The 26090-nt window shown below is 38.2% G+C and overlaps 1 protein-coding gene across 1 annotated transcript in view; it reads right to left on the bottom strand.

Moving 5' to 3' along the window:
• The window catches only part of nrxn2b (neurexin 2b), a 493790-nt gene that overhangs the window by 392127 nt on the left and 75573 nt on the right, over nucleotides 1-26090 (bottom strand). The window contains exon 3 of the mRNA XM_026352346.1: nucleotides 25951-25980. Within this exon, the coding sequence (XP_026208131.1) occupies nucleotides 25951-25980 (30 nt within the window). The remainder of the gene's footprint in view (nucleotides 1-25950; nucleotides 25981-26090) is intronic.

Here is a 26090-nt window from a genome sequence, read left to right as displayed (position 1 = left end):
AATTGTTGTACTGTCAGACAATCAAATGATACTTCATTTAAGTAAGATTTAAGTCATATTTGCCGATAAATGCATGGCTTCTATGTGTAGCCAATTTTTGCATAGTGTTATTAGTACTCTTCTTAAATGTGTGCCGTGAAGAAGGTCTATACAAGTGATTTCAAATGGGTGCATCTAAACTGAATCCAAATCAACACTAATAGTACTGGTTGCACCAGTCGGCTGGTTAGACAAGTCTAACTCTGCTCACCATCAGATACACCATATGTGCACAACAGATTCACTGATGCAGGTACAGATCCACTCATCAGGAAAAGAAGTCAACGTTAAAGAAATGGGTAAAAAAATATGAGATAAGTTTAGACAGTGTTTCTCTCTGAGTGTAAACCCATCCTAGGGTTCATATTTACAAATCGCTATAAACACGTTGCCATTTCTTTTATGTACTATTTACTTTACAGCTAGCATTCACTCACAAATAAACATAATTTATGCTTTCAGAGCTGCTCTAGAAGAATGAGACAGTGGGTGTGAGGCAACATCAAGAACAACATATTAGGAAACAGTGAACTTAGTCAAAACCTAGCTGAGCATTACTCTTACTTGAACTGTTTCACAGTTAATATCGCAGTTTTATTTCAACACTGACAATAAACATCACCTAGAACTGCTCCTTGCAATGTGAATACAAATATAAAACAACACTGTGTCAGTGGTTTCAACGCAGGGATAACAATGTCACACTTCAACAAGAGTCTTCCTCTGCAGTGCGCATTGTATGGAAATAGAGAAGATGATGCATTCGCTGAATCCCCAAGAGACTGTGGGGAAAAAAAAAAAATCTATACTCATACTCGCACACAGAGGTGACAACCCAACTGCAGGAATGACTATGTGCTTATTTTCCACAACAGTGAGCAAACAAGAGAAAACGTCTGGCATTCTGCCTTGATCAAGATCTTATTACTGGTGGATTTCACCTAATAAGCTAAACGGATAGAAACAGTAGGCCGCTCACACCACTGTGCTCTGCTCAGTTGTGCAAGGAATAAAATGGCTGACACTGCACGCTAAAGGTTCACCACAGACAATGCCCACCTGTGCAGGGTTTCTGCTTGCGAAACTGCTGTCAAGTAACCTTAGGAGGCTTTTATTGAAAACCAAATAAAATGCTATTCTGGTGAAGAATGGTGATCATATGAATAAATCCCCTGGAAGAAACACAATTGTAAAATCCAACCTCATATGAATGTGGAGAAATAAACATTGTATTTGGTGAAAGAAACAGCTATTTCAGTCTCCTGGTACTAGTCATAAACACCTGCCAGTGAGTCCCAGCTAGAATTAATTGCTTTGGGAAGGAATAACAATAAAATGGACCCTGGCAAAGATCAGCTCTGTACTGCAGCTTCAGTGAAAGGGATGTTGATGTACTAATTAAATCCATTAACCAAAAAAGTAACAAAAGAAATTCAAACAACAGCATCAAATGTAGGTTTTGCAGTGATTATATGTTCATCGTCATCCCTGATGTCTCATTGTGGGCAGTTGAGAAGTGCGGAAAGTGTGTTTTGGTCTTAGATCGGGTTATTTTAACAGTACAGTAGGATGGTTGAGTGCATAATTTCAGGACAACATTCATAATCAAACAAAATCCAAGTGCAGAGGTAATTTGCTATCTCCTGTATTTTTCATTACAGCTCCACTGACTTGTCCGTTATCTGCTCCCCAGTGGCTACTAGATAGACATCAAATTACTAATACGATACTAGATACATCGTCTTGGCTTGACATGCCTCAGATGCACAAAAGAAACAGGCAAGTTATAATCAGTAACAGCTTAAAGAGCATATGGCAGTCGGTGAGTGTTTAGTTAGGTTAGTGTTCTGGCTAATTCTTTTCTAAATATGTCACTATGTACTGCAAGTAAGTAAGTAATCATCTACTGTTTGGTATTTAAACAGTGTTGAACTGTTCAACTTCTTTATTTGGGTTTGTGTTAGAATAAAACCCTAGTTTAGACTGAATCCACTATATATTAATTCTTATGTTTAGTTGAAACCATTTAGAATTTCAGAGTGATGAAAATGTGTCTTTATACCAATAAGCGACTCTGAAATGGCCTAACGTTACACAGCCGTACAACTGCTATGCACAAGCGTCTCACAACAAAACACACCAGACTCTCTCGGATCTCAAAATGACGAGACAGCAGCGTAAGAATTATAGTGAGTTTGGTTTTCTTGTTGGTTGTTATCAGTGACTGAGCGCGCTTGTCGTGTTTTTATCTCTTGCGTTTTAGACAAGAACTCAAAGGAAGACTCCCTAGAGCAGATGCTTTCTAGTGCACTTCCACGTCGTAAGCAGTTTGTTTATGCATATATTGGCCTATAAAACTAAACAGCATTGATTACTTTTAATGATTTGTTGTGCGTCAGTGTAAGAAACCGTTTGCACATAAATAAGTGCATCAGCACTACCCGTGTAAGCGTTAGCAGCCTCTTATCACTGTGTGTTTGGTGTGTTCAGGGACTGTACAGAGTGTAGGTCATCTGAGTTTATAACAGTCATAGCCCAAAGGCCGCACTTAAACATGACCAGCGCTCACATGCCCTACAATGGGAAAATATATATAAAAATAATTTTCATAAATAGGCCTACAATACATAAATCTTGACTTTTGTTATGAACAGTGTCACAAGGTGATAAAAACACATTATTGATAGATTATTTAATCAAACATTTGTATTAATTTGTGAAAAGAAAACTACTTCTATGCCCTACAGTGTGGAAATGTATCAGAGTGTATCAGCAATTCCTACAAAGGAGAAGATTTCTACTAACTTTCTAACTTTAAGACTTTAAGGGAGCTTTTCAGCAGTGTTATGCTTTACAGGTACCAACTATTGTGTTAAATGTTTCCCCAATACCATACATAACAATGAGGTGAGAGAACAATTCAAAACAAATCCTACACTGACTTTTGAATGCAACACGGAATAGTGTTCTCAATGAATAAGTGAAAAGATAAATTCCTGAATGTCCTACCTTTTTATCTGTGCTTTGCTGTTTCACTCTCCTTGTTGTATTTATTTATATCTAGAGATATATTTGTGTGCAGCAAGAGTCTGAAGAACACAGTATCATGCAGGGATATAATATGTCAAGCAATGGTAAAGCACTACTATATCCTGCCTTGTATGCCCTTTACAGAGGGAAAGGACTGTGTTCATTGAGAAAAGTCATTAACATGCTACTTAAATTTAACACATGAAGGCCAGGTTAGGTCAGTAGGCCAATCATACAACTTAGTACTCACAAATCTGCAGTGCAAACCACAGGTCATGGCAAACTCCCTTTATTTTGATGGCAAGCCTCAGCAAATCCCTCCCTGGGACTATCTGCACAGTAGATGCCATCATACAGATGAAGTGAAGTCAGTGTTATGACACATGTATTCTCATCTGACACAATTTGTTAGTACCCTGCAACACGACTCAGTCACAGTCATGGTTCTGGTACTGGAGGGATTTTTCACCTGCACTGACACATATGTTGTTTTGCTGCACTTGCTAAAATAAATGATTTTGCAGAGGTTCTTTGGATGATGGTCTTAAGTATTGCACTGCCTTTGGGAACCACAGTGCACTAACCAAACTAACAAACAAACCAAGTAATTTGCCCGTATCAACCTCAAATTATTCAACCCTGCTTGGAAACTTCATGACTGCCCGTCAGTGTTCTTTTGTGATGAAGGATACCTTCAACACAGCCACAAACAAACATAAAATAAACATATATTTATTTATTTTTATCCTGTTACATTCACTGAAGACAGAAGAAAGCTCTGTTGCCAGGAAACAGTGATCTAGTTGAGCGAATGGGCTTGGTTGATAGCTAAAGTGATTTTCTGAGGAACCATTGGCCCTTCGGATCCTCAATGACCGGTAGGCTTGAGTGGCTCTCCCTGGAGAAAACAAGACTGATGGTTGCAACTGTCATCACTGCCCTATTTGATTGCAATTTGAGGCGAAAAGACTCTGAAGAAGGAAAAAATCTTACAGTGTTTTCAGGTAAAGATGAAACAAGGCTTATGTTTGTTGCAGTTTCTAACTTACTGTACATATTCAATGCCACCGTTCTGTTTGGAGGTGGGTGACCTGACTAACTTATTTTATGTGAATCACAGAGACAGGTTATTTTATGTAGTCATGCACCTACACACATTATAACTTCAAAAAGCAATAATAATTAATGCAATGTCAGAAAATAAGGAACTGCAAATTTGTCACCTTTCAGCTGACATAACAATAAGAAGAATATTTACTATATTTACTGTTATTATTATTGAATCTTCTCTTACTAATATATATATATATATATATATATATATATATATATATATATATATATATATATATATATATAATTTGATACTTTATTAATCCCCTTGGGTACATTCTTTGTGGACAGGCTGCCAACTTGAGGCACAAAGGGTTCCAGGTTTAGTGTCTAGTGTCTTGTTCAGGGACACTTCATCACGTAGCCAGGAATGGGGGGGGGGGGGGGGGGGGGGGGGGGGGGGTGCTGGAAAGTGAACCCCCAACCCTGGGGTTCATAGCAAACTGCCACTTTCTTACCAACTGAGCCACGGTCGCCCAAATCACTGACTCTGTAAGAGATAGAGATTTGGGAAAACAAGGATTTGTGTAAAAGAATAATTGGGGAAATCGTCCCATTGCCTCAGAAAGTATTCATAATTACCTTACTGTATTTTATTTCTGAGCCAAAAGGAAAGGAGGGAAAACAAAACGGCCAAATCTCCAAGACACTGGCAATAAAACCTGGAAACCTGTATTGCCAATAAGTATTTACCTGACAGAAACTGAATGGTAAAACTGGTAAATTTGGGTGTGAATATGCACATTGTGTGCACAAGTGCATTTCAGTGTTTTCTGGTGCAGGTATTTCAACTGGCATCCCACATGCCATGCTTCCTGTGCATCCCAGTGACCTTGAGGGTGCTTGCCTCTGATACGACATGGTACCTCTTAGTCGCAGGATAGTGCTTGCAGCCAATGCTTCACACACATAAACACGCACATACTGATCCCCTTCTCCTCGTGCGTCTGCACATCTCTTTCCTGGACTCCAGTCCTTAGTCTAATCCTCTGGACTCGATGCTGAGGCTGCAGCCTGGTAATTCACCAAATCCCCTTCTGCTACCCTCAGCCCATACCTCTTCTCTGATGTCAAGTGCTTCTTGACAGAACACATGCCTAGACGCAAACATTTACACCCCACACATAAACATGACAAATGCTTTAAAACTACATGCTATAAGAATGCAGGCCGAATGACTGAATTATCACTAGACACTATTCTATATTCTTAGCTAGCATCTTTTAGGATTTTCAGTTGAGGTGTCAGCATTTACAGCCTGCATGGCCTAAATCTGCTTTCTGCCTCTTTTACCATAATGAGCTGCTCTTTATGTTTCCATTATCAAAACTGTCACTGAAAACATCCACATTTGATCGCTGATTTCATTAGGCGCTTTGCTTTTTTCCTTGCAAAACACCAAAGTGCTCCCAAAATGCCATTAGAGCCCCCACAAGAACAATGTGTAATTTCAGTCTGCCACTGAAGCTGTCTAAGCGTGTCAGTTAAGAGAAAAATGTGGACCCTACACATGATACAACTTGACATTATTTTTCTGAGAAAATGGAGATTACTCGCACAGACAAATGATAAAAACAGGCTGGCAAAGAAATATTTCCTGATTCGCATTATGCAATAATAATAATATATCCAGTGACAGCAGTATTAAAATGTCAATCCCATCTTGTAATATACTGTTTTTCTCTGAGAGGCCTATGACAATAAAACCAAAAGAAAATAGTATTTAAGTAAGGGATATTTCTGCCATGCAAACAAAGCAAATGTAGGAACATAATTACACTATAATTACTCGAGGCAAAGCACACTGCATCCAATCACACGACAAACATTACTGTCGAGCACTTTTGTCTTTCCCCCGTGCACTGTGATGGACTCTTATTACATACTGTAAGTTCACTGACGTGCCTCAAAATGTGCGCCTGTTGCCTTGTCGGTGGTTTCATTTTGTGAGATGGTTATCATCTGAACACCAGATTTATTCAGCTGCTCGGTTTGATATGTCCACGTCCTCCTGCTCGTTTGAAACTAGTTAAGAAAGGCGCCTGATTGGGTCATTTTTAAAGATGCCTCTCAGAGGCTTGAAATGTCCAGCCAACTCCACAAAGGCCCTAATTGGAGAGACTGTGGGTGATCTTGAAAGGCTGGAAGAGGTGAAAAGCAAAAACCACAAAAGATGAAGAGGATGTATTTAAAGGGAAACGGCACACTTTGGCCTGTCTATGCATAAAGGTAAAATCAAATGGAGGAGGACAAAACAGCAACATTTTAGTATGCTTTCCTACTTTGCGAGAGGTTAAGAAGGGTACTTTGTAAATGCTGGAGTGGCCCACTATTAAGGCCTCCTCTCTGTTCCTTTATGATTAGTGCGCTTGTCCTGTTAGATGTGATTGAACTAATGCTGTAATACTCTACCAGAGTTAATGGACTGTGCTTACTGTTGCCAAGCTCTGCTACTTGATTCAATTATTCACTTAATATTAGTATTAGTTGATTAATCTACCAATTAATTGAGAGGGTCAAAATGATTGTAACTGAAACTTTGCATAACGCCTGACTCACAAGTGGTAGCAGTGTTATATGGTAGTTCACTGTGGATGTTGTGAGGATTTACTCTGAACATGCTTCTAGAACGCAGCATTTACACACATGTATTCATCATGTATTCAAGTGTTATTATAACGAGTGAAGAAGAAATGTTGCACTATTTCCATTTTTGTTTCATGCAGTCTTTATAATAAGCAGACAACAGGAAATAGTAAGTTATGGTTTCATTACAGAACATGGTGAAAAGGAAGATTGGACTTGTTAGTTAGAATTAACGATAATGATAAAGTCAAAGGTAGTGTTACTGTTACTGTTACTAGTGTTAACATGTTTGGACACCGATATAGCTGCTTGTCACTACTAGGCTGTATGAGATGTACACACATTTTTGAAAAGCTAACTTCAGAATAGAGCCTTTACTGTGAGACCAAGACATGTTTACACATCTCCTGACCTAATCTAGATGTAGTCTACGGTTGGATTCCAAAGGTGACAAGTTGCCACACTGCTAATAAAGTGTTAAAAAGTTTTAATACTGGATAGACTCACTTCACAGACATCCTTCAGCATTATCTGTTTAGCCAGTCCCCACATATGCTCACTTCCTACTTTTCGTTCTTACATATATCTTTGCTCTATAATTCATTAGTACTTTCATAGAGTGGTTTACGCCAGGAATTTGAGCACAAGCCAGATGGAATTATCAGACCAAATTGGAATTTCTATTGATATCAAAGTCTGTTTAGTTTTCAGGGTTTTTTTTTTTGTTTGTTTGTTTGTTTTGTTTTTGCTTTTTTTTTTTTCTTATAAATTATAAAGGCTTCAAAACCAACTGTGTAAAGTATCATACATTTAGACAGCTGAGCTCAAGTTTAGGAGTGAAAAAGTAAGAGTATGGAGTTACAAAGCAATGAGATCACCACATTTCTGTATCCTAACGCCTTGAGTTTAGTGACTAAGTGGAATACTACTATTACTGCTGTAAGCGACTACTGTAGCTTCAAACAGGTAACTTCCTCCACAAACAAGATCTAATTATTACTGCCCATAGTTCATTTATGTACTGTATGTTTGCTGTAATTCAACACTGAACTGAAACAGCATAAAATTTTATTTATTTATTTGTATTTGGGTAAGGTAAAAGCTTACTAAATACATCATGACCCCGCAAGTTCAGAGGCAAAGTGCAAACAAACAGAGATAGTCCTCCGTTACCACAATGTCACTACTGAGGCGGGCTGAGTTGCAGAAGAAGAGGAAAAGAAGTCTGCAAGGTATAAATAAATGTAATATAAGAGCGTGCTAAGCTTTACCTGAAGGCGTAAAGGTGGGAATAGGGTGCGGGTGCTCGGTGGCATAAACTGAATATTTAATAGGTGGATGCTGAGCAGAAATTATTGGGATAAACAGAGTAGGGATGGAATTGCTCCAAATCTCCTTAACTGGCACACAGTACAGCTACTCTCTCTCCACGGTAGCAGCTGTTAATAGGTTCACCAATAAGCCCTTTCACCTACTATGGGTGAGTTATGTGAACGTTTCTCACAGATGGAGACATAGTGCAATCTTCCTCTGTGCTAAAAGATCAAAGTCAATTCAACAACGGTTTAACCAATTTGTAATTCCTTCAGTGGAGTACTGAAATACTAATGGAGATGTTCTGTTAGTCTGCTGATCTTTCCATTTGAAGTATCCTCAAGACTGTAAAACAGCAGATGTTCGGCATTTCCTTAAGTAACTCATAGGGTCATGTGTACGCATAAAGAATATACAGTATGCTGGTTCTACAGCACAGATAAGCACCTTTTCAAAGTAGCTTCCTCTTATCTTTAATGTCCTGCATTTTCCACACATTAACATCAGTGCTTAATCGCTGACATTATCATACTGAAGGACCCCACAGATATTCACTTTGGCTTACACAGCAGTGGATCACGTGCAAACTAAATTGGCAATTATATGTTGTGGAATGAGAATGAGCCGATAAGCAGCGTTTCTTAGTGTCGATTTATTTTAGATGTAAAAAATATGTATTGATGATTTTACATTCCCTTAGTTAAATGTAAAGACACAATCCCCATTAGAGGGTTTACGTTCTTACATTGCACGCCTTTCAAAAAATTCCCCTGCTTTCCTCTTTTGTGAAATGGTAGTAGTATCACTGTGCCGTTAAGGCTCCATGGCTTAATACTGTTTTTCTATTTTCTCCCTTGAACAACATTTCTGTTTATACTGAATTGATAAGTGACGAGTTACCTCTATTATTCATGTTTTCTCCACTGAATCTGGTAATAATATTCTAATAATAATTTCTAATTGTGCTTGTCCATAATCACCCATACTGATTAGTCAAAGTGTAATATGAACTGGATATCTGCACGGAGACGCAGATACAGATGGATGTGAGAGAATGACTAGTTAGAAAGAAACATCTGTATACTGTTTTACTTTGAATTTCCTCAGGAGGGCATTGTTGTAAAAATCCATACCCCCCCGAGAGCAGTGCACATGGGAGGACACAGACCTGTTGCCTGTGTGTGCATGAGCTACCAGTGGAAGTATATATATTTTTTTAATTTAAAGAAATGGGATTCACTGAAGTGCGCATCAGTTTTCACAGCTCTGTCAAACGTGCAATTGAAAATCTCCAAGCTCATTGACCATTCTGTTTGCACATACAGAGCGTCACATACATTATGTGCTGTGTAATTCTTAAGTGGGCCTTTTTTTTTTTTTTTTTTTTTCTTTAAAAGAATTTGCAATTGATAAATTATAGAAATGAAAAATGTTTGCAAATTGGAACTGGACACGCAAATCATTCAAACGCAGAGATACAGTTATACCTTATTTATGAACGTGATTGTGAGCTTTACAGCTCCGTGGAAACATTTCAGCAACCTTATAAATTACACAGCACCTATTTTGTTCTCAATCGACAGTATGGGCACAGACTACACTGAGGCCCTCTCCTCTGAAGGATGGCTTCTTTTCTCTCCCCCTCTCAGTGTCTTCTAGTTCAGTTTGCGATCCCGAGTTCCACCAGCCCTCTTCCTCTAAAAAAATAAAAACTGTCCCGTGGAGCTCACTGAGAAAATTAGCCCTTGTTTTGATCTGGTCCCGTAATTTGAAATTTCTTGTGATCTCAGCTAAGAAGGCATCCATCAGGGCAGCCCAGCGTCTCTGCTGACATTTGGAGCTGCAGTGATTAGTTATGCACTTGATCAGAGCCGCCACCCCACCTCCTCCCCCCCCTGCTTGGTCTCCCTCCCTCCCTCCCTCCATGCCCAGTCTACCTGCTCTGTGGATTGCAGTTCCAAACAAGGGGCTCTAATGTTATTCCACTTGCCTCATTGCCTCCGCTTGTATGCTCCAGCAAGCACAAAACCACCCACTGCCCTGTGAATTCTGAAAATTAACAAGGGGCAAAATTGAGGCGGAGTATTTTGCCCAGTGTGAAATGTTTAATTCAGAGAGGCTGTGACAGTCTTTGACGAGCTTTCCTTTTCATTTGCAAGATGCAATTGTGCATGTATCCTCCTGGCTACTAGGGAAATACGATTACAAAAGTTAAAACAATAAGTATTCTCTTTTTCTCACCAATTTAGGAGCCATACGGAAGAAAAGAGGATGCTGTGTGTGATGTGTTTTAACTACTGATTATTACGTCCATCCATAGCAATTTTACCTGTGACAACAGTGGTGTAATTTAACATAGTATTGCAACTAGTTCAATTCTTAGGTCTTCTTTTTAAAATGAAAACCTGCAAATTCCCAGTGGCCTTGATAAGGGACCTTGCTGTCTGGCTTTTTTAGTTCTGCTCGATGAAGAGCACACAGAGCAAATGCACTGAAAGCACTCCAGACAGTGGCACAGACTTCTTATGTTAACTAGGGGGAATTATTTTGGTTCACTAAGCCTCAGTAATATCTTAAAACATTTCACTACACAGGTCCCCTGCCCAATTAAGCCCATTAGGAGATAAGATAGGTAGCTTTGATCAGTCCCACTAAAGGAGTCATTTAGAGGGCAAAGGCATTGAGAGTCACTCAAATGTTTGGAGAGGAATTAGAAACTGTGCAGATTCAGCTGAGAAAGGCCGTGACCTGAAACACGCTGTGCAATCGCTCTTCCTACGGACACTGAGCTGCGCTGTCGCGGTGTGAGGTTTCAGTTTTGGGTTTCAGGCAGCATTTGCACAACGTGCGGAGGTCCACGACAGCAACACTTTTAATGGACACTGTTTGCACAGTAATAATATAAAGTATCCACTTAATTGAGGTAATCATAGTTCATCATTTACAAGTAACTGAAGCTAAGTGATTATGGTTTGTGATAAATTAAGGGTTAATAGGTGTTTATACATTCATTCCTCGCCTGGTTTTCCTCGCCTCTCATTTATCATAAAACACCACTAAGCCATCAGCTAAAAGCTGTTGGTTTGTATTACCTAGTTTAATTTCTTTGAATTCATCTTCACCAGACAATTAATACAGTCAACTGCTCCCTACTTGGTTTTGATTGTTATATTTAAAGGCAAAGTATCATTAGCATAAAATCTCTGAAACAATGTTTTATGTCTATCTAATTGTGCTTACAGCACTGTTGGCAAGTAGCAGCACAGACCACAAACTTGGGACATTTACGGACATTTATTAGCAATTAAGTGCACATCCGCTGTCCTGTAACTCATCACAGTGAATCTTCCCATCTGTAGCATATTTATTTAAATGGCATGCATTGGGGGATTACAGGAGGTGTGGATGGGGGACGGTTTGAAGAGCGTGACTATCTACTAATTAGCCGTATGACTGAAACACTGAAGGTGAAAGGACAGAGCCCAGCTACAGTAAGGGAACTGATAGGCCAGGTGGGGCTCCATCATCTTCTTAGGGAATAATCTCAGCTAATGCGTGGCGGCGACATGTCAGCATGTAGCGCGCTCTTTCATCTTTATAGTTTTATATAGTTTTTATAGTTTACTTTAATGTAAATCTAGAACAATGGCCTGGTGCAGTGTTTTAAAGGAACATGTGACCATCTGGCTACAGCACTCCTGTGATTCTCAATCTCTTAAGGGATGAGAAGCTTCTAACCATGACACAAAATTAAAAAACTGTGTAACTTTATTCCTTTTTTCTCCATCCAGCAAAGAAAAAGAAAGGCTCTGTGTTACAGTAACATGTAAGGCTACTCTTGCGTAGTTAGTTCACACTAGAAAGGGGCCAGTAGTAGTTAGACACTGTCACTGCCACTGCTGCCTGACTTTAGGGACTAAGGATCATTATGAAATTAACATAAGCCACAGAGGTGCAGACTTTAGAGTTAAATTTAGCTCGTAGATTAAAGGGTGATCCAACTCTATAATTATGCATTAGTTTAGTCTATGGATCTCAGAAGACTATTCAGTAAACTGTGTTTTAGAATATGTAAATAGCAAAATATACTGAGGGCCAGAGTGCGCCACCATTAGAAAATTAAAATGATTTGTCAAAGGCCAGTTTACAAATATTACTTACTGCCCAAACCAAAGTGAGTATCAGTGTGTGTGCTGTCTACTTTTAGAACCTGCACTACACCACTGGGAGTGTCCTGTTTACAATGAGCAGAGAAAACCACCTTTCAAAATGTAGGCAAAAATCAGACTAAAAAAAATGTTAAAATGTGTAAAAACACATAAAAAAGGATGTGTATATATGGCATATGTGTTCTTAGAAAAATTGAACATAACCATGACATATATACACAGAGAGGCCAAAAAAAAAAAACAAGCCTCATTATCCCAAGCCTATTTGAAAGAGACGTGTCTAGTTGCTGGTTTGACTCAGTTGGCCTCGCCTCTGTTCTCTGCCGCTTTAAATCCCCACGTATCTTAATAATGCTCTCTCTCGCTCCCTCTCTCTCTCTCTCTCTCTCTTCCAAATCCCCTTATTCAATTATGGCAGCCTCTAATACATGTGTCAACATGTTTCATTAGTACGTCCTCCTCTCCCACCAGAGAGATTAGCTCCCCCTTCTTTCTTTTTATTTACTAAATGCAGAAATATCATTTTCTCCAGGACAGAGAAACTGTGAAAGAAAAAGTGATTATTTTTTGTTCATTACATTTCATTCTAGTTGGCCAGCCAGAGCCGCTGCTGGTGCGGCTTCTTTTCTTTTCTTTTTTTTCCCCCACCCTAAGAAGACTATTAAATATGAGGCTAAAAATTTACTTATTCAGCTTTCACATTTGCTGGAGTCTACATTTAAATGCTTGGAGAACATTAGAGGGAGTGTGGACTGGAGCGTGGTTTTAACTCGTCGCACGGAAGGCTTTTATCACAGAGCGAGTATTCATGAGCTTTATGTAATCGAACAATGCTAACACTGTAGAAGTAAGATATGAAACAAGACTGCTTCATCTCAATAAGTGTATATGAGTATATGTGTGTCACAGAAGGGGATGATTAATTCTTTGAGTGTCCTATCTCTTTGATGTTCTATGTGGTAATTGTTGGGGGTTCCTGGTCTCTCAAGGGTTTTCTACCAGCTTATTTCATTGTTTAACTTGGTAGGAGTGTATAAAGGCCATGCGTAGGCAGCCACTAGATTAGACGTTACTGTACATGCCTGCTCTGCCTGTAACTCTACGACTGCAGAGAGACAGAGCAGCGGAAAGCAAAGGGCTCACTGGTCATTATCATTCTACTCCCGTTACACTCATCTCCTGATGGGCCTCATCTCTCCAATCCCTCCTCCTTTCACCATCCCCTTCTCTATTTCCACATATCCCTGTCTTCATCAGTTTCCCCTCACTGCCTGATTTTGTCTCTCTGGAGAGCAGACAGGAACAGAGACAGGGGGACAGGCAGAGAGCGAGAGGTGTTGTCTCTCTCACCTTCGTAATCACAGGCCCTTTGGCTGTGTTGCTATTAGCAAAACACCTTTGGTCAGCAAGTATAGAATAAATGAAATAAAAACAATATGCCACGGTCTGTCTTCTGCTCACCTATTTCACTGCCTCATCCCTCGTCCAGCAGGTCTCGCTCTCTCTTCTCTCGGACTTTTTGCTCTCATATATTCTTGTACTTCCATGTTTTGCTCTATATTTTCTTTAACTGCTCTTCCGCACTTCCTGTCGTCTTTATGTGGTCCTCCATCCCTCCCGTTCACATTATATTTCCTCAACCTCCCTGTTGCCCCTTGTGACCTTAATTACAACATGTAAAAACCTGACCTGGATCCAATTTCCACTGTCTGACCACGCCGCCCAAAGATTAATGCCCCATGGGCCAAATTCAATTACGCTCCCTCCTAAATAAGCACTGTAAGTGGGGAAAAAAGGGGCCAGAACAAAAGGGTCACACCATCGGAATTTGGAAGAAAAAGTCATTGGGGGTTAAAGTTCACACAATTAACAGAAAGGGCAACAGCTACATATGAACAATGACACAATTCACTCTACTGTACTGAGGCTAATCCTACCATATGTTCAAGGCTTTAATGGCCTCTATCCATCACTGGGTCAATCATTATCGGCATATCAACTGCTATTAAAGAACTTGTGAAATTTTTTATACAAACATTTAATGGATAGTATTATTAATATATTATGTAGTATAGTTAGTGACTGAATATAAATGAATATTTAACTTTAAACTATCATTTTATGATGTATAATTTAAGTTTTCTCAACTGGGTACATGAAAGGTGGGACTCAAAGTGGCAAGTTTTGCAAGTACAACTTTATAAATTTGTACATAAGACATTGTGAGTGACTGAACTCCTACAGTATGGTTGTTTTGGAGAGGGCCAACATATAGCTGCACTACCCATCATGCACTCCTTTCCTTCTCTCTGGCGGCATCTGATCGTGTTGAACTTCATGCCTGAATGAGCACCCCGGTCACGTTTCCATAGAATTCACAGCAGCAATCTTAATAGGTCAGACCTAGTAACATTTTCACAAGTTTCATCAAAACAGCACAATAATTTATCACAGCAAAGTGGGAAATTTAAGTCACACTGCACAGTGTGTACTTCTCCAACCATAGCCACTTAGGTTTATGGTGTCTGTGGCAAAAATCGAAGGAAAACCTAACTAATCTTCATTTTAAAAGTTTATTATTTTATGTTGTTGATGGAAAAAGCTGAAGAGAAAGAGCACCAATAACACTGGTATTGAGCAGCAACCGAGCCTAACACACTGAAAAGATCAGAGGTTGGACGACCAGCTTGAATCAATACAAGAAACTGTAAGATTATGTGGCACGGAAGAAAGGATTTAACGCTGCATTTGATCTGAAATGCTAAACTGTGGGCTGAGTATTTATTTATTTATTAAGTGTCAGTCTGTTATTAATGTTTTTAGTTACACAGGATCGATGTTAAAATTGCATGTGCTGTATCTGAATAAAAAAAAAGGGACTGAATGACTGAAGCCAGCACTTAAACACTTATTAAGCCTGCAATTTATCCAGTGCGCTCCATTGTCATGTGTTACAACTGTTTTCTATGGTTTGATGCGTGACTCAACTCTAAAGGAACTCTCTGTAGTTGCTTGTTGCAGGACACAATTTAAGTGTCCTCAACAGTGCTTTAGGAACCTACTGTATGTTTATGTGAGATATTAACCAGCTAATGAGTGATAAGAAACCAAATACCAGTTGTCATTCATTTACTGTTTCACTGTTGGGCAAAATGTTTATTTATATATTTATTTCTTTTTAACAAGCTATTTTCAATGACAGAACCATGCTAATGTTAGATTTTATAATGTCCCCCTTTGATGATTTCTGCTTTGCTAGTGCAGATCTATATCAGCTCCTGCACTTTTTACCATCAACTAGTTCTAGACCCGGTTTAGTCACCTCTGGTTCTAGAGAGCCGCAGCCCCGCTTGTTTTCCAACCACCCCAACATTTATACCTTTAGATCCAGGCAATCAACAGTAGGAAAGGCAGAGATAGTTGGAAAACAAGCAGTGCTGCATCTCTCTAGGAACAGGCGTACGTATCCCTGGTGCATCTATTTAATGGCCTATTGTGTTATGGGTTTTTTCACTTCTGAGTTGGACAAAGTGAACACTGCTGTGTTATTAAAGGTCTGTACTGTTTTTTTTTTTGATTGATTGATTACATTTGGTCAAATTGACCCATAAACTGACAGGTATTTACATAGTTGAACAAACACTCTGGTTGGTTCGTCTGAGTGAATATGACATTTTCACAGCACACGATTATGATTGTGCTACAAAATGAGCTTAGAAAGACTGAAACATGCCTATCATTGACAGATCCTGTGATATAAGAAAACTAGACATTATTTATTTATTATTTAATTATTTATTTTATGATTTTATTTATGGAAGTGTTGATCAGTTTACCACAGTAGTGAAAATATTTATGGTATTGGAAAGGCTTAGGTGAAATGTGATTCAGACATGTATGGTACACTGAGGATGAATCAGAGAGTTTGTTTCTCTGTTTTTTTCTTTTTCTCTGTCTTTAGCATAAAATGTTGATAAAAATCCAAAACATAGGTATTATGTTGATGTGAACATATTATTTGCCTTTAAATGTAGTTAAAAGGGTCCAGGCCACAATTTGATCCAAAGGTAAATATATGTATCTAGGAATTGCTAAAGAAAAAATCTGCATTGGATGACACATGCACTGCAATTAAATTAACATTTGAAGTCATGTTTTGTAAGACACAATATAACACAAGCTCTATTTAAAGATGTGAGGGAAGTTGTAGTCGCTATGTGTTAGTTTCTGGCCTATTCTATTTATCTTCTGCAAGATTACCTGTAATCACTGTTGAATGTCACAGCTTTACCTTCATCCAAAAGTGTCTGTCATCTGTTTGATAGGTTTATGTGCCTTCTCAATACCTCTTTCTATTGTGGGTATGTATCAGATTTAAGGCGGTTGAGGCTTTTTATTATATCATTTGAATATCTAAAGGACTTGCACAGCTTGTTCTGGGTCCGCTTCAATTATCTTTTGTTTGCCCTTTCAATTACATTTTAAGTCTTGGCTTTGAGATTAGATTACACTCAGCCAGACCCAGTCAGTTTGCACTAGATAATACACCTAACATTCTTTTTTTTTTTTTAACATAAATAAAGCGAGTATTAAAGAAGAGTCATATAAATCTGTATTTCCCTCACTGAGGAGAAGGCCTTACAGAACCTCGTGCGATATTGAAGTTAAAGTTTTGGGTTTTCTAGATTCTGCATGGTTTCTCACACAAAATGGGGGCTGGAACAAAATCCTCTTGCTTTCACTTAAGCCTGTCTTTATTTGCTATGTGCAATGTTGTGTCATTTTCTTTTCCTGCTCGGAGGATATGGCACACATTGTGTCATACTATGCACCACCATATGGAGACAATCTGTGTTTTCATCACAAATTCACAGGAGAGGATTTCAGAACCAACCCACGCCGTTTATGTACTGTCTGTGGATACTACCCTCAGCCAGACATATTTAATTCAAGGTTGACTCATTGGCTGGGTAGGGATTGAGCGGACACTAAAGAAGTCTTTTGAATTGTGATGTGATAAACTGGCGTTCTCCTCAGGGTGTCCAGCCTCCAGCCCCTCTGAGAAACTCTACAGGATAAATGCGTATGTGTAATGCGTGGATTTAAAATTACAGGGTATGTAACTGGATGACCTGATCTCTTTTCTGTGGCATTATTCTGTCACTCTGTCACCCACACTATGGACATACAGCCAAGAAAAACTGTGACAATATTAGACGCTATGGGCGTTGACATTCTCGTTGGACAGAGGAGACCTGACACTAAAGCTCTTTTTCGGCATTCTGCCTCATGAACATCCCGAGAGTCTCCCTGATGTTTCAGTAATATAATATGTCATGTCATCAGTTTAATCAATTTTTCACTTGTCTGGGGACAGTACAGAATGTAGGTCATCCATGTTTTAGAACGTATTTAAATTTTGAAAAACTTCAGTGAAATAATTAAAACTATTCTCATGCTCTTTTTTTATTATCAGCAATCAGAATTTAAAACTGTTCAATTGTTGTATTTTATTTCATCCAAAATAAAAAAAGGACAAAAACAAGTTTCAGAACTAATTATCAATTTAAAAACCAATTATGTGAACCAATTTATGTTCAAGGTAAATCTGTTAAGACTGATTTTCAGAGGACTTGTTTATGAATATTTAGGTTATTTGTGTAACTATTATTACATATGTAAAGTAAACTGCATTGTAATTTTAACATTTAAATGACCCAAGAACTGTATTTGTTCTTGTTGTTCTCCATGCTGCCTTCTGCTTTCAAATTGACAGAAAACTATAGGAGGTCTTTAAAACATGATTTTGGCATTCATTGCCATGGTAAAGTCAGTACCCCAAATATTTTAGAGCACTTTAGAGCACCTAAAAGTGGTGAACAGTGGTGAAATGACTGTACTGTATAGATACATTATTAAAGAGACCCTTGTTTTTACTGGAAGAATATTGGTGATATCTAGATAAGAAAACCTTGAACATGGCGTTTACAGCAGGGAAAGTACTTCTGGAAAATGGGTCTATCTTCACTATAAAGCAAATCCGCATCAGGCCTCCACTGTTCAATGGTAATGTCAAACCTCAAAGCATCCAATATCGCCGCGGTTGGAATGAGCCAAAGCTCTGGGCATCAAATATTGCCGAAAGTAGATTAACACTAAAGTCAATGAGTGTGCGTCTCATAGTCAAACAATGCCTTTAGCATCTATATATCATTTGCCAAATGGCTTGACAAAGCAGCAGAATGTGATGCCACAGGACTTCAATTTTAGACCCACTGATGCTTACAAATTTACACTTACTGTATGCACACATCGCCTGTGATAGTCCCATTGACAGCGGGCCCTGGCTCCAGCAACCTTGCAATCCTAATCAAGAAAAGCAGCCAAGATAATGGATGGAAGGATGCATATATTCTCTCAATTCATCTAACAAATTATAACCTCTCTATTGTCTGATCCTCCTCCTTCTGTACAGCTTTGTCAAGTCAATTTCTCTATTTCAATAGCGTTATTAATGAAAACACACAAGGCCAGCTTTTGATATGCTTGTGTATGGTCCCTTTTTATTTTTCTTCTGCAACGTTTGCACGAGCCATTTCTGTGAAGCACTAGAGAACATGGAAACCATGAGACCCCTCGTCGTCGCTTTAAAAGCCAAATATGAAACTAGGATTTTTAGTTACGTAAAAGCACTTGAACTGAGTTTTGTTTTTTATTTAAAGAGTGGTTTACCACACATTTAGACAAAAAATGAAAGTCAGTGGAAATAACTAATAAAGTGAGAGTATTTCGTTTTTATGATGTTTCCCACCAGTTCTCACTCAGTAAGTGAGGCTGTCAATAAGAAGACGACTCCAGCAAGGAGACACACTGCAAGCCTGGGATTGGGACTATCACACACCCGAGACTGTACTGTATTAGCATTATTAACACTATGACTATGACAATAACAGGGAATAAACCATTAATTGTTCACTTGAATATCAAGTTTTCCAATATCGTTTGGCAAGCTTGACTTCTCCTCACCAATATGTATTGTCCATACATATTACATCTGCATTTTTAGTTTGTTGTTAGTTCCTTCTGTCTCTTGAATTTCCTGTATATATTTGGGTCTAAACTTTTTTGGAGTTAAAAATGAAGAAAATAATAAAAAAAAAAATAATGCAGCCACAGGTCTATTTATTCTAGGCTTCTGTGTAAATGGCTGTAGGGAGTGTATGAAGCAGATTCAGGCTGCTGTAAAGATCCATCCATTTTAAACTGCTGCTGTGTCAGGAGAAATTCCTGCCTGTGCGAGGACTTCTGTCATACTGTCCTAATGTCTATGCAGTAGTTTTGCAGGCTTCTATCCAGACAACCAACCCTGCCCAGGCTGGGTCACTGCAGATCTCTAAATGCGCTGCATGGGACGCACAATGATGACATTTCTAACTGTATGAAATCATGTTGCGTCGATGATTTTTAAACCTGTTAAAAGATCCTAAAAGGTTTAATTTTAATTAAGTTTAAAGTGATAATTACAATTCAGACAGGTAATTAGAATTTTTAAGATGGTAGACCACCAAAAAAAGCAGTGGCCCTGCATCTTATTACTGCCCATTCAAATTACTGAAAATAAGCACTGCCTGACAGAAGATGAATCGATAAACTACTGTCTGAAAGAACAACAGCGTTTGGGAGTACATGACAGGGTCAGTTCTCTTATGGCATCTTGTCAATACTTCACTCCAGCATGAAATTTGCTTATGACTATTAGCTTTTTAAGTGATGACGTATTACCTCAGTGAACTGTTTCCATGTTCGAACTTCAATTTATTCTCTTCAGTTTAATGTGCCACATGTTCTCTGTTTCAATTAATCTGGATCTAAAAGTCCACACTTTTACTATGCTGCCATCAAACTTTGGTTCCGATGGCTGCTAGTTAAACCGACCTGGCCAGCTGACTGTTTTGTCTATTTGAGTTAAAGTATTATAATTTATAATGAATATATTATTATATATAACTTAATATTATATATATATATATATATATATATATATATATATATATATATATATATATATATATATATATATATATATATATATATTAGTATATATATACTAATATTAAAGTGTAGAAACTTTTTCCCCAATCTGTAACTCCTGAGTGATTACTGAGAAACATTCAGTTGCAGATGATTCATGATTTTTATGATTTTCTGCATTAATTTGTCATTAAATCTGTTAAGAGTAGTTAAGTAGTTAAGTTAAGAATATTAACAAATATGATGTACCTAAAATAACAGCACCAAATAAATTCTGATCTTTTATGTCTTTATTACGGCAGCGTTTCTGTGTAAAAAACTAGCTTACACGTGGTATAAATGTTGCTTTTAATCTCATAATACAGTTTAAAGCTATACAGTATATGGAGGACATGCAACCATACAGAAATAGAACTTTTGCAATTCACCAAACCAAATGTTGGTGATATTAAGTCAATAATCTCTTCAGTGATACATAATTGATATGCACAATCAATAGCAATTCAAAGTTACATAAAACGTAGGGCCAGAACCGATAAATATGTTTTATGTATTGTGTTATGTCTATAACCAATTGCTTCTAGTAAAATAAAATGACAAATATTATTTAGTATAATTTAGTGTTTGTTCTACAGTTTAAAAAGAGTAAAAATATTAAATATATGAAGTGAGAATTATACTAAATGGCATATATTCACTTTTTAATTAAGTTAGAGTACTGGTGTGGCAATGTAAGGACCTATTAATAATAAAGTATTCAATTAAAAACACTCTATAAATGTATATTGTTCCCCCTAATTTAACGTCGCTGCATACCTAAGTGTCTTTAAAACGTTTCGATCTTAGTGGCATGTGAACTCATAAACTACCCTCAGTGAGCTCAGACAGAGATGGCCAACCTGACCTGGACCTAGTCTATTACATTCGAGGTTAGATACAGATCGGGCTGGCTGCTCCCTTCATTTTCCCTCAATTATCACCAAGAAGATCAACATTAAACCTGCCAAGAGACAATCTCCCAAGGCCTGGTTAATTTGAAGCTCAGTATGTATTGTGCTGGTGCCTCCAAAAGACAGACGTGACGACAGGGAACTTCATTCGTATGTAAACCAAAATGGTCCATGGGCAAAAACCATCCCTCTGCAATTCCAAAGCCAAGGGGATGGAAATGTTGCCATTTTTCTATTGTTGTAAACAGAAATGTTATTTCTATAAAGGAACCTTTAATTAGTGTGTTAAGGTAGAAATAGCTTCAGGGGTGCATATCTGCTGTTTAGAGTAATACACCTTGGAGACTGTGGACAAAGTACAGTCTATAAATATTTCACACTGTTTAATCTCTTTTGCTTGTAGCTACATGTTTTGGACATAACTTGCTATTGAAAATCAGGCTTAAAAATACAGCATACTGTGAGGATAGAGTGTTTTTTAGTTGACTTCGCAGTGTTGTGTTTCTAAAGACTGTTAGACTGGATAGAGATTGCCCTGCATACTCTCTGACATAGAGACATGCTCCCATATAGCAATGTCTGGATCAAACCGGATCATACTGGTTATTATAAAAACTGCCACAGTGCCGCACTAAACAGGTTTTCAATGTGTATTTATTTTCATGGCTCTGTGATCCCATCCCAGTGAAAGATTCACTAAATCATTTGGTCAGTCAATAGGACATTGCCTTTAGGATAACCTGCAATAGCTGCACAATAGCCAAGGTATTATTATTATTATTATTATTATTATTATTATTATTATTATTATTATTATTATTATTATTATTATTATTATTATTATTATTATTATAGACACATGAACTCATTATGGTTGAGGTTAATAATATGTTCAATATTTGTAATTTGTACAAAAAACATCAAATTTTGTAATGTAAAACAAAATAATTTGTGCTTTAAATATAAACAACTGGCCAGTGAAAATGATTGTTCAAGGAGTACAGAGCGGTCTCTCAAAGCGCTTCTTAAATGTTAATCACTCTTTCATTGTTAAATGTAATCTGTTGCTTTCCAAGCCTGCCACCCGGTGTGTGGGCTTGGCAGCAGTCTTACAGGCAGGCAGATAAAGATCAGCAGTGACTCAAGCCTGGGGTTTGTCCTTTCTACAGCTGTGAAGGACAGCCTTGGGTTTGAGATGAGACCGACATTGATTTTCTTAGCTTGGTTATGTGATGGCTGAGGCACCTGCCTCTGATCGTTAACATTAACCAAAATCTCTTTTTTGTTAAAAACACAGCTATCCTGACTCACACAGATACGTACATGTGTGCAAGCACACACACACACACACACTCACACACACACACACACACACACACACATTTCAGGAAGGATGATGCCTGCAAAGCTGAGAGGTGGCTAAATTCTCCAGTGAAAATCATCTAATTCGCTAACATGTCACACGTTCTCGCCTTTACCAAATAGGTTTATTGATTTCTCTCTTTCGAGATGTTTTTTGACCTTTCCATTGGGAACAAACACTGTATTAATTCTGACTACAGGGTGATCAATATAAATGGCTAGCCAGCCACTGTGGGATAATCAGCTACTTTACTCTGAACTCTGATAATATGGTATCCGTGTGTATCCACATGGTATCCCAGATGGGCAAGAGTCATGTACAGTAGTGATTACATTTTATGTCTATGTATGGTTTTGTAACATCAGTTTTGGGGAAAGTAATACCCAACAGAAAAAAAATGAAGAGTGGCATTAAAGCAGTTCAGCTGTGTGCACTAGAACCTATTTATTATAACTTTTCCTCACCTAACTATTATCTAACATCCCCTCTTCTGTCTCTTAAAAAAGAAATTCACCTTTTAAGTTTAGACCCTGCTGCCTGTTGAGGCCCAGTTGACAGGATTCGCAAAACTGTGCCCTTGACATGGCGGACGGGAGACTGAATTTCAGATGTTGAGATCAGGGCATGTTTCAGGGGAGCTGATTGTAGTAGATAGATAGGTGCTTTAATGTCAGATTTCCCATTCTTCTGGTATGTTCTATTATCTTGACGTGGGCTCTTCTCACTTACGAATGGAGTAAACAGCTGGCCCAGTTTGCAGTGGACCACAGGCAGGGATCAGAGTTAAATAGCAGTGCGTTGTGAGAGATGTTATACGGAGGCAAAGTAAAGGCCACATAAAGATGAAGGGATTATGGTTATGATTCATCTGCTGGTGGTGGTGAATGTCTGTTGGGGATAGAGAAATATATTATGCCTTTGTGATGAGCTGCATCGGAGCAATGATAGTTAAGAAGTGATAGTGAAAGTTAAAAAGTGGACACTGTGCAATTGAAAGGAACAGTTTACTCCTGAGATAAAGTGTGGAGTGCAGCAGGGTTTTCAAATAGATCTGACTGACACTATATTTGTCGTGCTACTGAGAATGGATGGCAAACTATCATCTTGGAAAAAAGCATTAACTGTGTGACAATGTGTGTAAAAACAAGAACACTGCTGACTGTACATCATCTAATATATTAGGAAATATTTATTTCATATAGCACTTTTGTTTCAGAATATTTAGTACAGAAACTATAGTTGTGCTTTAAGTGTCATGGCTGGAGCGACTTGTCACTTTGAGTAATTAGTCTAGCTTTGTAATTTAATCAATCAAGTGTTAAGCCTCCCAGATGACAGCTGGTCATCGGCCAGCGTCGGTGAGTGTCTGTCACTCTAACTTTTGTACAGATGGCACCACTTGGGTCCATGTCAGGGGCTGTTCCACAATGTTGGACCTGCAGCAGTTCACATCAGTGAGAGAGAGAGCACTCTGTTTGTTTAGCTGAATTACGGAGGAGAATTAGACAGTAAGACATGAGAAAGACGTGAGAAGAGCTAACACATGACAAAGGCTCACGCAGAAGGCTCATCTCATTTTTTTATCTTCATCTTATGAATGTAGAATAAATATAAAAATATAGATTTAAGGCATATTCATGTTACAGTGAAAAAACATGGGCCTTACTGTGTTTTTATCATTTACTAAGTGATAAATGTACTAAACTAATCTTTGTACATACTCTTAATCAAAAGATTGAATCAAAAATCAATCCTTTTTGAGAATACAGTAAAAGTAATATTGCAGTATTGTGTAGTGTACTTATCTTTTTTCACACCTTTACTTCAGTTAACTTTAATGCTGCTGCAGTTGCATATACTGCATTTAGTAGTTTTTTCAGTTGTAATTTTAGTCTAATTTTCACTATGATAACTGGAAAAAGTACTGATAGTGTTTTTTTTGTATTGCTAAAATTGAACAAATAAAGAAAATGATGACCAATTCTCACACCATACTTTAAATAAGGTAACAATGGTTCACTGATACATATTTCACTAAAAGTGTTCTTTCTGAGTTTGCCAGTGAACATTTCCCTGAACTGCTATGTATGTTCAAACAATGAGAACACAACTTGACTTGAATCTGGGAAACAGAGTGATGGGATGATTCAAAGGAAAGGGGTTGGCTCTCAAGTCTAAAGTTATATAAGAGAGGAAGCTCTCTACACACCAGTAAAGGTCAGAACATTCACTAGCTATTTCACTCGTTCACTTCCTTTCTCACTTGTGAACTTTTCTTTAACACTTATGCCATGGACAGTCCTCACCGGGAAACCAGAAAAAGGTCAGAGAGTGAGGTGAACATCACTGTGAGAGATAGAAAATAGTCAGACTAGAACATGCTGTGTAGCTTAAAACGCATCTGGTTGGAAAAACAATAAATGAGTTTTTTTTTGTTTTACATTAAAATATTTGCTGCTCATGATATAAGCACATCCTCTGAATGTCAAACGGACAAACATTCAGAAGAGCTGTGACGTAGCGGAGATCATATCTGTAGTATAAGATGCATTTGTGCTGTAATTGTAAACAACAACATCATCGAAAATAACATTCAACATTTATCACAACATTAAAACAATTGCAGACACATTTTCTCAAAACAAGTCAGTTGAAAAAGGTAAAGTTATAAATGTTGTATCAACTGTAGACCTTTAAAAAATATATATCAATGCCAAACAATGGGAATGTCAGCAGAGTGGTGATGAGAAACTCTGCACATTCGACAACACTTTCACCTTGAAGTGTTAGTGAATGGAAATAACACATTTTGCTTTTGTAACTTTGACCAGCAAACACATTTCCAACATAATCAGCATGTTTCTTCTTTTTTTTTCTCTTATTTGTGCTTAAACCCAAGCAGAAGGGATAGCAGAAAAGTGTTACCTTCAGCCCCGGGGTCAGGTCGTCGGGGTCAAAGGTGGTCAGAGGTGAAGGTCCAGGACGTGAGCCATAGGACAGGACAAGGGGTGGGACACATACATTGGTGGAGGTCACAGAAAAGCGCGAGAGACATGGCAGCAGGGAGAGGGAAGAGAAGCAGGGTGCAACAACCAAAAGAAATGCACAGATCTTGAAGGAGAAGGTAAAAAGGGGGCAGGAGAGGATGTTGCAAAGGGTTGTAAATGCAAGGGAGAATATAGAAAGAGATGAAGGGAAATGGCACTGAAGGGAGGTAAAAAGCAGAGGAGGAAATTGTGAAGGAAAGCGGCAGTTTTGAGGGGCTGAGGGCGAAGAGGCTGAGTCAATTCCTCTCGGGAAAAAAGAGGAAAAAAAAACAAAACAAAATCGAAATAAAACAGGAATGAACCCATACCTTGGTCGTTTAACGTCAGGTGCGCCAGACCTTGAAAGGGAAAAAACAGAAAAAAAGAACAGAAAGAGGAAGAAAAGAAGGTCATAAAAGGCACGGGAAGAAAAAAAGCATTGTCACAACGTTGGACTGCAGTTTGTGAC

This window comes from Anabas testudineus, chromosome 18 (genome assembly GCF_900324465.2).
Source record: "Anabas testudineus chromosome 18, fAnaTes1.2, whole genome shotgun sequence".
NCBI lineage: Eukaryota > Metazoa > Chordata > Actinopteri > Anabantiformes > Anabantidae > Anabas > Anabas testudineus.
The sequence above is the reverse complement of the archived record's forward strand: the minus strand, read 5'-3'. Positions and strand labels throughout refer to the sequence as shown.